The sequence below is a fragment of the Armigeres subalbatus genome, chromosome 2 (genome assembly GCF_024139115.2).
Source record: "Armigeres subalbatus isolate Guangzhou_Male chromosome 2, GZ_Asu_2, whole genome shotgun sequence".
NCBI lineage: Eukaryota > Metazoa > Arthropoda > Insecta > Diptera > Culicidae > Armigeres > Armigeres subalbatus.
The window spans coordinates 28560615-28577019 of record NC_085140.1 but is presented as its reverse complement, the minus strand read 5'-3'; the positions used below and the strand labels follow the sequence as shown (position 1 = coordinate 28577019).

Here is a 16405-nt window from a genome sequence, read left to right as displayed (position 1 = left end):
TCAAGAATAGAATGTGCTTGAAGTTACAGCAGCTTTTAATGAGAATATATTTTCGATCATACCGTCATTTACACTCGCAGTTCAAGCAATGATAATTGCACAACACTAATTGGATATCCGTAACGATTGCCAGAGGCTTAAAATATCCAAAATTCGATAACAAAAGTTGAAAGAGCTGAAGCTTTGAAACATGGTACCAGTCACATTCAATACAAAAGAGGCACCTCTTTACGAAAATGATGCCATTCCTACTTTTAGGTCACCGTCCACCCTGGATCAATTAAAGTTACTTTGCAAAAACTTTGCCGTTAATTGCTTTGCCAATGATAATATAACATCAAAAGGGGGAGAGGGTGGGTCGTAAGTTTTAATGAGTTGTATGACGATTTAATTTCTGGGAAATTACGCTCCGCTGCAACAGCTGCTAGAGAACCAACCCATTTCCCCAGGGAGTGATTTTATATGCTTTGAATTTCTAATGGCTTCAATATTCTTTGTAATTAAACTTTCCAAGCGGTGTCATTTTACCCATATATGGATGGCCATATTGCACTTACGGTTTCCGCAGAATCATCCTCAGTGTCGCATCAGGTCCTCGGTGCAGCAAACCGGGCAGGGCTTCCCGTATGTGGTCGTTCGCTTGGCTGACATCGTCGGAGGAAGGCGATCCACCGGCCGTTCCGTCTTCGTCCACTTTGAACCGATACAGAAAGCACTTGTCCTTGAAGGGTTGCTCCTTTGCCACTGGAGCGAGGGATGTGGGAGATAAAACGGATGATTATGAATTCGTTATTTGAATTTTAATCGGACTACTAGCACGAGACTATCGCCATCTTTCATCGCGCGCAATCTTATTGCATAAATCATGGCAAATAAAAACGCACTCAGGTGTGCTCCGCTTATGAATATTCAACGGAGAGAAGCCCGAAGGGAAGATGGCGCAGAACCAAGCTATAACAATAATATAAATTACCATGACTGAGGACGCCTTCCTCCACCAGCGCTTGCCACATGCCGGCCGCTTGCGTTCGGGTGTGCACGATGGGGGACAGATTCAGCAGCCAGTCGACCAGCTCGGTACCGGGGGCACACTTGCGAATAAACTTGCCACCAACCTGTGGGGTTTTGAGGGAGATTCGAAATAGAATTATGAATTGAATCTTTAGAAAGCATAATACTAAAGGTTGAAATACTATTTTTGGGAGTATGGATTTGTTTTCCACAGTTAATCAGCAAACCAATAAGTTTGAAAAACCGTTAGCAAGTTTTTTGGATAATATTAATTCACGTCCTTCAACATTTTACTATAGTTAGTTTTAAAGATAACTTTTCCCATCTGTATTTTAAATAACTAACTAATTTATATTTATATTCAAATGCGAGAATGCATAGGAAAAAGGAATACAATAATTAACGAAGCATCCCAAACAAAAGCAAACTTGCCCTTTTGACCTAACTTATCACAAATTCGATGCCGTATTTCACATAATCCATTCTGCTGAAAAATCTCTGCCATAAAAGCAGCTTCCCACAATAAAATCCCACAGTAAATTTGGATTTCCATACCACCTGGTTGGAACCGTATATTCAACCCACCTTGCGGTCCTTCAGGCAGCTGGTATTGTCCGATACAAGGAGCGTGCGTAGCGCCCATCCCATCCGAGACATGGCAGGACTGGGTGCCTGAAAGGAGAAAGAAAAAAACAAATAAAAACATTAGCATATTTGAGCCCCATTTATGCACGATGCGACGACAGCACAGACAACGAAAACCCGTAGACATTCCACGAATCACCCCGCTCATGACTTTTGACCGAATGAAGAGATAAAAGATGAGAGCGGGAAGACGACTTCCCATTTCCCAAGCCGAGCTTTATAATAATAATGTTTACTTTTCATCCCTTCTGGTCCGTTTTATCCGACTGTTATAGGTCGAACGATGTGTCGTCGCTCTGGTCGCGTCTGCAGGGCATGGATTGTGGTTCTCATCGTATCCTGATGCTGTTGTCCGGCGAGAGAGAAGCGACCGTCCGGGTTAAACGTTGCTGAACGAGTCTGGCCTCCGGGGGAGTGGGTCAATTTGCATATACTCAACTTTGGCCTGGCCTGCGTGAAATGAGGTTTTGGAATTGGAGATATTTATGCAAGTGACCCGTCTACTGAAGTGAAGAGAGTTTAAACCCTTTTAATTCTGCAGGATCCAGGTATCTAATCGAATCCTTGATCAGCATTGTTGTTGGAAAACATAAACAATGGCTTCTACAAATGAGTCTAAGAAATTGTTGCAAAGCCATATACAAGCCATATAATACAAATTTTCTTCGATTTGAGATGATTAACAGAGGATCTTTCGAACTCAGGAACTCAGTGGCTGGGTTCGATTCCCGGTGCCGGTCTTGGCAATTTTCGGATTGGAAATTGTCTCGACTTCCCTGGGCATGAAAGTATCATCGTGTTAGCCTCATGATATACGAATGCAAAAATGGTAACCTGGCTTAGAAACCTCGCAGTTAATAACTGTGGAAGTGCTTAAGGTGACTCGGGGAAGCACTACACACCGTGTTATTTTTCCTATCTTTTGTCTCTTTCTAGCATTATCACCTCGTAACTTTGGAGCGGCGTATTTCGGTTTTTAGTTGTTTGATGTAACTGTAAATGTATCAGCATGTAGATGGAGAGTAAGCACGCGCCGCTGATACTTTTTCAAACTCATATTTGTTTTAGAAAAACAATTAAGCATTCAATGATGAAAATGATGACGATTTGATGATTGTTTGTGCTTCCCGTATCCCCTTAATGAACACTAAGCTGCGAGGCGGCTGTGTCCCAGTGTGGGGTGAGAAATGAGAAGTGAGAAATAAGAAATTAAACAATTCTCACAAATCACAATTCACAAGAAATTGGTAGTGAATTAAGAAGTGAAAATGAAAAATAAGAAGTGAGAAGTGGAAATTGAAAAAAGAAGTCAGAAGTGAGAAAACAGAATAAAAAGTGGATAGTGATAAGCGAGATGTAAGAAGTGAGTAGTGAGATATGAAAAGTGATTAGCGAGAAATGAGAAGTGTGGAGCGTGGAGTGAGAGAAATTTTTCATTTCACATAAGAAATAGGAAGGGGCCGTCCAGAAACCACGTGGTCATATATGGGGGGAGGGGGGGTTTGGAAAATGACCACGATAGGCCACATGGGGGGAGGGGGAGTGTTGCTCTCGAACCACGTGGTTTTTTTTACACGAAAAACTTTTGGTGAATAACAATAGCTGTGTAAAAAATACAAAATTATTGAAATTCAATGATTTAAGTCGAGTCAAGTACAAGACACTGAAGACGACCACACAGTTGTGGTCGAAATACGTATTTGCAAAGATAACGAAAATTAACTGGTGGAATTAAATGGACAGTACTTAATTCGTCTTAGACGGTTGAATACATTCCACCAAAAAAGCTATATATAATTTTCTGAAAATGATTTAATCATTAAACGCAAAGCGCATCTAAGGGCCGATGTTTACGTAGCGTCTTTTCAACTCAGCGTTAAAAAGACGTAGGTGTGGATCGAGAAAAATCGATAACGCAGCGTCGGTCGCAACGCCGATGCATATCTGCATTATTAGACCATCTTAGCCTAAGATCCTATATCCATACACAAATAAACGAAAAAACAGGTTGCCATTCAGTCTTAATTTCCATAAAAAAAAATTAGAAAGGAAAAATGGAAAAATATATTTAAAAAAATCCGCCGCAGATGGTTTTTGGCATCACGCCGCCGACACTTTTGCATCAGCGGACTGCAGCTAAAATTTTGAAAAATGTTCATGTTTTTACAATAATCCAAGAAAAAATCTTAAGAAGAAAAATTCAAAAGAATTTCTTGTGGATATTCAGGAAAAATCAAGTAAAGAAATTTCCTGTAAAAACTTTGACATTACTTCATAAAATCCTGATAAAGTGCTGGCATTCAGAATTTTTTTTGAGCAGTCCCCTCTGAAAAATTTCGCTTGGAAATTTTGCTACAAATTGATAATGAAAAAAAAGCAAAACATCTCTAGTGTAAATTCTGAAAAAAATTTCCTTGAAACTCCGAAAAAAAATCCATGTGCATTCTGTCTGAAAATTAAAAACAGTCCCGTGGGAAATACATATAATTTTCGATGGAAAAACATTCTAATGAATTTCTTCGACAAGTTCTTCCGAATTTTCACCAGAAATTCTTCTTCATTTACAAAAGAAGTTTTTCAAACAATTTAAGGAGTACACTTCAAAATGTTCAGTCTCCAGTTAGCTTTGCGAGAATTGCCAATCCGGTGAAAACGAGTTCGATTCTCGTTCCTGTCTAGGATGTTTTCGGGTGGGAAACATTCTCGACACCCTAGGTAATAGTGTATCCATCGTACTTGTTACACAAGATATATAATCGTGAATTTTGCAATGAAATTTTTTCGGAATACTTTTTTACGCTCTTTGTGAATTCTATCACATTTTTTTAAATTTTCCTAGTAATTTTTTATTCGAGGAATTATTTTAGAATTTCCACGGAAGAGTCTATGGATTATCTTCAAAAAAATTCTTTGGATTTTCAAAGAATAAATCTTTAGAATTCTCAAGGTTCATGTTTTTTTTAAATTTGCACCAGAAATCATTTCAAAATTCCATCTGGAATTCATTCTTCTTCGGGATGTCATTTTGATTTCTTTGTAGGTCTAGCTAAACATTGCTTTAAATCTTTACCATGCAAAGATGCACAGGAAATGATTTAGAAAATTTAAGGAATTTTCACATCAGAAAATCTTTAAAATTTTGATTTAATTTTTTAAGGAATTCCTACTGGAAATGCTTCAAAAGTACATTTTTTCGTTACTTCCACTTGTAAAAACATCAGATTCTCCTCGGTAAATTTATTATCTGTGTTTCAGATGAACTTTTTTCGATTTTCTACAAGAAAATCTTAGGAATTTCCATCTGAAATATTTTAGCATATTCCGAATAATTTCTTTTGGAAATTAAAAAAAAAATTGCTGAAAATTTCTAAGAATTTCTTTTGGAAAACGAAAAAAAAATCCATTGGAAATTTAGAAGAATTTCCTTTGAAGATTCATTAAAGTTGCCCAGGATTTTGAAAAAAATCTTTAAGTGATTCTCTAAAAAAGTAAGCTGGATTTTTTCTCTTATTTAAATTGGAAATTCTTCGGAATTTGATGTTTATTGGAATTTTCATTCTACGGATTCTTCTAGTTCTTCAAAACTTCTACCGAACATTTTTCGGAACTCTTCCACAGAATTTCGGAAAGAATGTCGTCGAAATTCTAAAGATTTCCCGGGGAGACTCCGAAGAATTTCTTATCAATATTCCGAAGGGTTTCCCTTGCAACTCTAGAATAATTATTCTTGAAAATTAAGAAGATCTTGGAATTTAAAATTAATCCATGCAATAAATGTAGGCAACAATTCAGGCTTAAGAAGCCTAGTTTTTATGATATTGAATAATTAATGATCGAAAAAATTAATCAAGCACCTCAATGTTCTAAATGAACAAAATTCTAGTAGTGCGCATGAAAAAAGTTATGACATAGAGAAGCTTGCATATGATATATAGAAAATGCTGCGATATGAAAAAAAAGTGGCAGTTTTCCAGAAAAAAAACACTCCCATTCATAAAACAATCTAGGTTAAAAAATAGTGTTATAATTACGATTGAAATTGAATTCCAAAACAAATATCAACCCTTTCAGGAATGATAGGTCATATATGCCCAGCATTTTAGATTGTCTATAAAATCACAAAAGAGAGCTAGGCCACCATTTTCTTCAGTAAAATTGTTCATCTAGATATTGGATTTACAGAAAAAATAAGGGAGCTCAAATTTGACTGACCATGATATCAGATATTCGAAACCTTGGGAAGATTTCGATTCTAAGAGCATGTAAATAAAGTTTAAATGTTTGAATCATTCTGAACAGATGGGTGGTCATATAAGATGGACCATCCTGAACGTTAAGTCAGTGATTAATATTCAAGAATACGAGATGCTCAAGGTACTTCAAAATGCTCTCAAGTTCAGCCCACGAATCTACCAGATCAATCAAGACATTTGCAATGTTCTCATCATCGGTATATACCCAATCCGATGAAATAAGCATATGATCCTAATTTCCATTAACATGAGATCCAAGAGACAAGGTACCCGAAATTATCATTCATAAGTTGGTTAATTAGATGAATCGAATGATCCGAACTCCAAAATAATAATTGGTCTATAATACATTCATTCCTCTATGAGTCGCTTATGAAAGAACCATTGACTGAAGCATATTCGAGATGTGGAATAGAAGTTCCTTGGGAAATTATTCGAAAGAACCATCAGAGTGACCGAGAAAATATTTTTAGTATGGCATCATTGGCTTCCACGAGTCGATATAAAAATAAAATTTCAATGAAGAATTAGAAATTTTGAGAGAGCCAGCTCTGGATTGAAAATCTCTTTAGTAGAGAAAAAAAATAGAAATTTTCCATAATAAAATAGGAAATTGCCAATAAAGAACAATAATACACACAACAATAATAAATTAGCATTTGTAAAAGCAAAAATTGAAATAATGAAATAAGAATTTTCCAGAAAGAAATCAAAATGTTCAACGAAGAAATACAAAATTTTCATGAATAAATCAATATTAGCAATTAACAATTAAATAAAAATATTTTATAATTATTTATTTCTAATATTGATGATTCTAAAAACAATACTGAAATTTCTACAGGAATACTACTAAAAAGAAACAACAGTAGGAGGTTTTATTTGCATCTCTAAGATTACATATTAACTTTGTGATTCTCTGATAAACTTTTCGTTGTAGGAGTTCAGTTCAGATGCTTCGCTGAGGATAATATCTTAAGAATTTCCAGTATCTCCAGAGCTATGGAAGGTCCCAAATACTCTAAGGAATCTATAGGGATATTCAATGATGAACTTTATAGTTATTTAAAAAAAACACTAATGAAAAAATTTAAAAAAAATTAAAAATGTAGGGATATTTTAGAAAATTTCTAAACCATTATACATTTTTCTCGAAATTTTTATAAGATATTCGCGAGTCCACATTTTTTTGTATCCTCCTGATGCATTGAAGGTGTGCGAGTTCTAGATATCCTAATACCTGATACACATTACAACATAATAAAATCATCAAAATTTCCGACTTCATGAAAATTTATAATTTCCATGATGGGTTTAGTTTGGTTTTGAATCAATTGAAATTGTCCATCTTCAAAATTGATCGGATTAACCATATGTTTTAGTTACATAAGGTTTTTTTTTTTAATTTTTGTACTTGAAAAAAAAACCACGTGGTCATAGGGGGGGGAGGGGGGGGGTCTGCCAAATGACCACGATAAGCCACATGGGGGGAGGGGAGTTGAAAATCTTCAAAAATATGACCACGTGGTTTCTGGATGGCCCCTGAAGTGAATTGAGGAGTGAGAAATGAGAAGTAAAATATGTTAAATGAGCAGTGAGAAATGAAAAGAGAAATGTAGAAAGGGAAAAGTGAGAAGTGAAAAGTAAAAACTAAAATTAAACTTATTCAAATTTTGGATTTTTTTCTTACCATTTCGTTTATTTATTAGGCTCAATTGTTTAATAGAAAACTCTACGGAGCCGAAAACATTACAAACAATTTAAATAAATTGTTCGGAAGAAGTATCAGGCGCATTTCTGTGGGAGGTCTTCTTCGGTGGAGATCGATCTATCGATCCTACCGTAACTAAACGGTCCCGTCGCTGACCCGTCGACTGCGCTTGCTGCTTCTTCCCCTCTTCCTCTCTCATTTTTCTATAGCAATTCGTATAGTCTGTCACCCCCTTCTTCACAAACCAGATTCGATCTGTATTGTTTTTAAATTCAATTGTTTCGGCCAGTTTCTCACGTTCCATCATCGAATTGGGAATTTCAAACGTCCCCGATCGTTCAGTTGAATCGGTGTCCAGTACAAACATATCTTCTTCGGCGACTTCAACTACGTCATTCTTCGTTGCTTTCGTTGCTGCTCCGAATCCAATTACGACACCGGAGTATGTGTTCCGTTGTTCTTCTTGCATGTTCGAATCCTTCTTTCCAGCTTTCCTTTGTGGACACGCATCCTTCCGATGACCTTCCGCTCGACGCAAAAAGCATTTGTTTCGCAAATATTTGTAAAACACCTTTCCCTTCCAATTTGATACCGATAGCGATGCTGGAATCTCCTTTTCCACATCGATGTACACGCCTCTCACGCCGGTGTACATGTGATCCAGACCTAAGTTTGGCGGGAATTTTTCCCAAATCACACGATCCACTTTCCCATACTCCAGAAGACACTGTTTCAGCTCGTTATCGGGCAACTCCACCGGCAAGTCAAATACTCGGACTCAGCTTTCTCAGTCAGTGGATTTAAGAACGATTTTTTTATTACGTTCCCGACCGACCGACCGACCGACGGTTTTGGTTCCGTAGATATCATAGAAAGGGAATCAACCCGATCAACGCTTGAGAGCAAATCGATAACTAATTTTGTTGTTGTGAAATCGCCTAATTTTGATAACTCAGGTTGATATCCTTTTGGTCGTTTTAACGGGTAAAAGATCAAAATCTACAGCAGAAAAATCTTACTGTGACATCAAAGCGAAAACTATTCCTGCTGTCGATGAGAGCAAATCGAAAACTAATTTTGATATTGGTTTGGTTGGTAAGTACACCGTTTGATGTTAGATCATACAATTTAGAAATCAACAGCAAAATGAGATCAAATTTTTTTGATTTTTGTCCGGCTTCAAAATTGGAACAACTTTGGCATTTTTCCATTTATCTGGGAAGTATGGCAATTGAAAACATTTGTTAAATAAATTAACCAAAAAGGAAAAAGAGCTCTCAGGAAGTTTTTTGATAAGTATGTAGAAAATACCATCATCACCCGGGGCTTTCATGTTTTTAAATTTTCTAGAAATAGATCTCACTTCATCCAAATTAGTTCCCAACGAAGCGTCAAAAATATTATCTTGGTTGAGAATGTCTTCGAAGCTTCGTGTAACCTGATCCTCAATTGGACTAGTGAGACCTAGACTAAAATTATGGGCACTCTCGAACTGCTGAGCAAGTTTTTGAGTTTTTTCGCCATTTGTTAATAAAATTTTATTTCCCTCTTTAAGCGCTGGAATTGGCTTTTGAGGTTTTTTTTAAAAGAATTTTCGTTAATTTCCAAAAGGGTTTCGAACTGGGATCCAACTTCGAGACATTATTCTCAAAGTTGGTATTTCTCAGAATAGCGAAATGTTTTTTAATTTCATTTTGCAAATCGCGCCAAATAATTTTCAACGCGGGATCGAGAGTTCTTTGGTATTGCCTTCGCCTCACATTTTTAAGACGGATCAGTAGCTGAAGATCATCGTCAATAATAATGGAGTTTAATTTCACATTTAGGAATTGCAATGCCTCTGGCTTCGACAATTAAATTTGTCAAAGATACGAGAGCATTATCAATATCACTTTTGGTATCGAGAGGAATATCAACATCAAAATTCCTATCGATATACGTTTTATATAAATCCCAATTAGCCCTATGATAATTAAAAGTAGAGCTGATTGGATTATAAATGGCTTCTGGTGAGATTTCAAACGTCACAGGAAGGTGATCATAGTCAAAGTTAGCATGAGTTATCAATTGGCCACACAGCTGACTTGAATCCGTTAAAACTAAATCAATTGTAGAAGGATTTCGACTGGATGAAAAACAAGTTGGTCCGCTGGGATATTGAATAGTATAATATTCCGCAGAACAATCTTCAAATAAAACTTTACCATTGGAATTGCTTTGAGCATTATTCTATGAACGGTGTTTGGCATTGAAGTCACCAATTACGAAGAATTTTGATTTGTTGCGAGTCAGAATTTGAAGATCAGCTTTCAACAAATTCTTTTGCTGCCCATTGCATTGAAAAGGCAAGTAGGTTGCAATGAAGGAAAATTGTCCAAAATTTGTTTCAACAGAAACTCCCAAGGTTTCAAAAACTTTGGTTTCGAACGAAGAAAATAATTTATGTTTGATACGTCTATTAATGACAATGGCGACCCCATCACAGGCGCTGTCAAGACGTTGAATAATTCATCTTCCTTACCCTTAAGAGAGCGGGCATCCTTAGCGGGGTCCTCCTTAGCCGTGCGGTAGGACGCGCGGCTACAAAGCAAGACCATGCTGAGGATGGCTGGGTTCGATTCCCGGTGCCGGTTAAGGCAGTTTTCGGATTGGAAATTGTCATGACTTCCCTGGGCATAAAAGTATCATCGTGCTAGCCTCATGATATACGAATGCAAAAATGATAACCTGGCTTAGAAACCTCGCAGTTAATAACTGTGGAAGTGTTTAATGAACACTAAGCTGCGAGGCGGCTCTATCCCAGTGTGGGGATGTAGTGCCAATAAGAAGAAGAAGAAGAGAGCGGGCATTCCAATTAAGAACTTTCACACAATTATTTGGATCCATTAAAACGGAGTCCGATAACTTTTTTTTGTGTGTACTTTATACCAACCTGAACAGCTTCAGGTATGGTATTTGCTTCGAACCTTGCATCAATCATGAGATGCAATTGTTCAGTTAAAAAATCAAAATCGGAAGCAGACATGCTACCTGAATCGTCAGCATGACCGTTATTTTCCGTTGGGACATGGGTATAAACCACATTTTCGAACATCATTTTTGAATTTCGTGCATTCGAAAAATTGGAATTTAAGTGCTTGCTACCTGTTGAGGAGCAGCAAAATTTGTTCGTGGATTGTGCTGGGTATGAATCGCTCGACCGGTAACTGGTTTCGAATTTTGAGTGTTTGTAAAATTTCTACCCGTCGAATCTGGGATCCGATTGGAATTTCCCGTCATAAATTTTGCACGGGAATTCAAAACTTTTTGCGTGAAGAGCATTCTCAGAAATTGGATTTATGATTGCCCCCACAATTGGCACATTTAAATTTATTGGAATTTTCTCTCACAGGACAGGCGTCCTTGGCATGAGAGGCTCCACCACAAATCATTTAACATCCGTTTGCGATCGTCAAAGGATCCCTGCAAAACGCGGTAGTCGCCCTTCCTAGCAATCTGAAATGAAACCTTGATCCCCTGAAGGTTACTCAAAATCTCATTCCGGAAGCCAGAAAACTCGGCAACAGATACCACAATTGGCGGAATCCTTTGCTTTTTCGCATGAATCGAATCACCTGGGCTAGAGGTATATTCGATTTGCTCAATTTCATCATTAATCAGATCGAACTGATTGCTCAGTTCGATTGGAGAAGAATTATTTCCGATATTAGAGTTAGAAGGAATATCTGAATTCTCCAGCTTCCTTCTATTTTTTCCGCGCTTAGGCAGGACGGTCTTGAAACCTTGTTTCTTTGAAGGAAGTGGAGAATTCAGAGACTCCCCCTTCCTCTTGTGTTTATTAATGCTCATTGCTGAGCGTGGAGACGTGACCTTCTATGAGTTTTTTTTTCCCAGAACGGTGTATCTGCAGGATTACCGGGTCCAACGTAAAACGAAGGCATGGGTCCAAGCAAAGATCGTAACGAGTGCAGTAGGTACAAATAGCGCTGAGAAGAACTGTTGAAATTAAAATAGCTTCGGGTAGTATTGCAAACTTCTTTCAGCAAAGAGAGAAAAGAACCGCGCAGCACGAAAGCACGATGCGGTCTAAGAGCTTAAAATATTAAGCTTCATGAAGCAACTTCGATCCGAATTTTGACAAACATTGCACGACAGACGATTATTAAAAACATAGAATGACATAGCCAGACGACAACTCCACCAACTCATTCATGAAGTCTTTCACTGAGTGTGCTTACTATGTGCAGAAAAAAAACATAATTTGCATAGTTTATATTGATGTTTACCGTAGAAAGTGCCTCGCAGATGGAAATCGGGTTCAGTTCTTTGTGATAGATTGCTTTACCCCATTTAAAACGTATTCAGATTTCAGATAAGGTACACAGGGGGAAGTGGAAAATGGGGGTAAGTGTAAAAATCGACTAAAAAAATTGGAATTGTACATACTTTACAGTTTTTACCACATCATAACATTATGCAAGAATAAAGTTTGATGCTCACACTAATACTATGTTGAAATTTGTATAATACATACACTAACACGGTTAACGCTTGAACTGTAATTTTAGGTTTCGCGAAAAGTTGATTTTTGCATTCATAAAATCAATTCTTATTTGCACCAATTGTCCCCTTTTCCAGTGAATTTATATCACAGGTGACCCTTATAATACAATTAAACTAATCCCATTCAATTGGTAGTGGTTTGTACCAAGAAAGCAAATAATTAAAAGATTTTACACTTACCCCAGGTATCAAATACTGCGGGGGAAGTGGATAATGTTCTAATTACGGAATTTTTTTCTTCCCTCCAGGGTTTATTTCGATAGCTGTGAATCATAATATGTTTCTTCTTTGTTATCATTGTGATTTCAGTGGTAATTGGACTAATATAAATGAGAAAAAGCCTGATAAATCCACCTATCGGTATTGATGCCTTTCAAATGTTTTACATATGAAAAAAATGTATAAGAAAGTTAAAAATAGCACTGATAGGTAAATATATTCTATAATTCACATTAATTTTTATTCATAACAAGTTTCGCCGTTGAATGCATTTTTTTGCGAACAAATTGGTTAAGGACAAGTGCTTAAGAATAACTGATAATTTTCTACGTGCTTTGCGCACACATATACAAACAAATACGCACATACAGACATCATCTCAATTCGTTAAACCAAGTTGATTAGTCTATAACCCTTTAAGTCCCATTTTTCCTTTAAAAAGTTCATCTTTGGGGCGAACATATAGATTTTACGTACACTTAGTGTTCGAAAAGGCAAAACCAGCCCTCCCCTAGCTATTACGAGAATTCCTTGAGGATCTATTCCGTTAAAGTAATGAAATTATTCCAGAAAAGATACTCAGAGCAATTATCGTATTGATTTTAGTTATATGTAACTACTCATCACTAGTGAAGGTCAAGGTAACATGGGTTTTCCACTTACCCCATCCCACTAGGGAAAGTGGAAAAACAATTCCTAATTTTAAAATCTATTTCCATAAATTTCAAGCTACCAAAATGGTATGAATTTCCACACAGTTGATGCAAAATTGACTGTTTCTGAAAGCCCATTTTGATTGAACGCATTTAGATCATTTAAACTGCTTTTACACTAATTCAAACATGCACTATCGATTTTTCCTTTTCCACTTCCCCCAGTGTACCTTAATTTATCAATTTGTAGAATGTGCATAAATATTCAATGACTAATATTCAACCGAATATTGACAGTCCAGAGCCGACTATGAATGTGTCGGGAAGTGTGCTTACAACTGAAGAAAAGTGGCCTTCACCAAACATTTTCGATTATTTTACACCTTGAATAGGACGATATGTTCCGTTAGACATAGTCAGGAAAGAAAATTTAATTTCTTCTATTTTCTCATAAACGTATGACAGATGATCCATAAAAACTATATTTTGATTCATTAAAACCCAACTTGGCGAAATTTTTAACTTGATGCTGATCTATAATTTAGGTAATATGTCTATAATTTTGGTCATATGATCCAAAAATTTTTGTGGGCCAATAATATAGTGCCTCCTCCTTTCTAAGCGTTGTGGATTATAATTATATTAAGGTACACTGGGGGAAGGGGAAAAAGAGGGTAAGTGTAAAAATCGACTCGAAGAATTGGAATTGTACATACTTTACAGTTTTTAATATAATTAATTGCATATTATTCGGCAACTCGGCCGTACAAAAACCATTTTTTTGTTAAATATCTTGGCTGTGCATATGCTTAGCATATGTTTCGAAATGGACAAATTGATATGAAATTTGCGAAAAAGAATCCACGTGTCTTGGAAGGACTCGAACCCTCAACCTCCTACTCTCTAGATAGGCGTGATAACCCCTACACAACAGGACCACTTAAAGGTCACGTTTGCGGAAAAGCCATCAGAATCCGAGTACCAACCTCCACCGCGGTTAGCTCTCTTTTTTGCAAATTGAATACCTATCTTTCGGATGTTTGATTTGCCCAATCTCCACCGCGGTTAGCTCTCTTTTTTGCAAATTGAATATCTTTCGGATGCTTTGCAATTAATTGTAATCAAGTGTCGGTCTTTCACCGTCATTAGTCGTCTGAGTACACGCGACCGCTTACGTAAAGGCAATCAAACTCATCAAATGCTTTAGCCAAGCAAGCCTTTGGCACAGCAGAGTGCGTTTGAATTCGCATTCTATACCGTCCCGCCCAGTCCGTTGCTGGGGGGCATGGAGTGCGATCCTCTCGTTTAATAAACAATGTGCACTCGCTTGGCTGTGGATATACAACAGTAAAGCACATGTGAAGATTGGGCAAATCAAGCATCCGAAAGATATTCAATTTGCAAAAAAGAGAGCTAACCGCGGTGGAGGTTGGTACTCGGATTCTGATGGCTTTTCCGCAAACGTGACCTTTAAGTGGTCTTGTTGTGTAGGGGTTATCAACGCCTATCTAAAGAGTAGGAGGTTGAGGGTTCGAGTCCCTCCAAGATACGTGGATTCTTTTTCGCAAATTTCATATCAATTTGTCCATTTCGAAACATATGCTGTGCATATGCACAGCCAAGATATTTAACAAAAAAAAGTTTTTAATATACTTTGATGCTCAAACTAATACTATGTTGAAATTTGTATAATACATACACTAACACTGTTAACGCTTGAACTGTAATTTTAGGTTTTGCGGAAAGTTGATTTTTGCATTCAAAAAATCAATTCTTATTTGCCCCAATTGTTCTTTTTTCAAGTGAATTTATATCACAGGTGAACATTATAATGCAATTGAACCAATCCCATCCAATTGGTAGTGGTTTGTACCAAGAAAGCAAATTATTCAACGATTTTACACTTACCCCAGGTATAAAACACTACGGGGGAAGTGGATAATGTTCTAATTAAGCATTTTTTTCTTCCCTCCATGGTTTATTTCGATAGCTGTGAATCTTACTATGTTCCTTCTTTGTTATCAATGTGATTCCAATGGTGATTGGACTGATATAAATGAGAAAATGCCTGATTAATCCACCTATCGGTATTGAAGCCTTTCACATGTTTTAAATATGAAAAAAATGTATAAGAAAGTTAAAAATGACACTGATAGGTAAATATATTCTATAATTCACACTAATTTTTATTCATAACAAGTTTTACCGTTGAATGCAATTTTTTTGCGAACAAATTGGTTAAGGACAAGTGCTTAAGAATAGTTGATAATTTGGTAGGTGCTTTGCGCACACACAAACATACAAATACGTACATACAGAAATCATCTCAATTCGTTAAACTAAGTTGATTAGTTTCGTCCCATTTTTCCTTTAAAAATTCATCTTTGGGGCGAACCTATAGATTTTACGTACACTTAATGTTCGAGAAGGCACAATCAGCCCTCCACTAGCTGTTACGGATAAATTCCTTGGGAACATATTCCGTTAAGTCAATGAAATTATCGACAAAAGATACTCAGAGCAATTACCGTTTTGATTTTACTTATATGTAACTACTCATCACAATTGAAGGTCAAGGTAACATGGGTTTGACACTTACCCCATCCCACTGGGTTAAGTGGAAAAACAACTCCTAATTTATAAATATTTTTAAATAAATTTCAAGCAACCAAAATGGTACGAATTACCGCACATTTGGTGCAAAGTTGACTGTTTTTGATAGCCCATTTTGATTAAATGCATTTAGATCACTTAGACTGGTTTTACACTAATTCAATCATGCACTATCGATTTTTCCTATTCTACTTCCCCCAGTGTACCTTATATGGTCAAACGGCATTCGAACAAATGACCCTGAACCATCTGATGATAGTTGAAAGGAGTATTCCGAAACATATATAAAAGACGGAAATTGTTTGTGTCTTTTTCACTGAAAACAATCTACAAACCAAAAACATAAAAATTCACGGTGACCAAAACCCCATTGGAGTGCCAAAGCTTCAACAAGGGAAAAGGTAGGGACTTCAACAAATGTCATTTCAAGAAGTGTCCAGTAAATATTGAGAGAAGTCCGACGCTAGGGATCCCTCCCTCTAAAGTAAGTAAATGTTGCAAGTAATCAAGTTGCAAAAAATATCAACAATTCTCACTACTTTCAATATGCTATCTCTACTAAGAGTACGTTTACCCTACCTTGGGTCTTTCAGTAGCTTGGGAATCTTTCTACAATCCAAGAAACACGATTCAAGATAGACACATAACGCTAGGAATGAGTTCAATCGATTCAAAACCGGTGCCGTTAAATGACTGTTTTGCTGAATCGTTCTAAGCGATTCTCCCTTATCCTGTCG

The 16405-nt window shown here is 36.8% G+C and overlaps 1 protein-coding gene across 5 annotated transcripts in view; it reads right to left on the bottom strand.

Moving 5' to 3' along the window:
• LOC134218388 (rap guanine nucleotide exchange factor 4) overlaps positions 1–16405 on the bottom strand; it is a 666467-nt gene that overhangs the window by 159451 nt on the left and 490611 nt on the right. For all 5 annotated transcript variants that reach the window (XM_062697317.1, XM_062697318.1, XM_062697322.1 and 2 more), the window contains 3 exons: positions 1597–1683; positions 974–1115; positions 558–744 (listed from right to left, as the gene is read on the bottom strand). In XM_062697317.1, coding sequence (XP_062553301.1) covers positions 558–744; positions 974–1115; positions 1597–1683 — 416 coding nt within the window. The remainder of the gene's footprint in view (positions 1–557; positions 745–973; positions 1116–1596; positions 1684–16405) is intronic.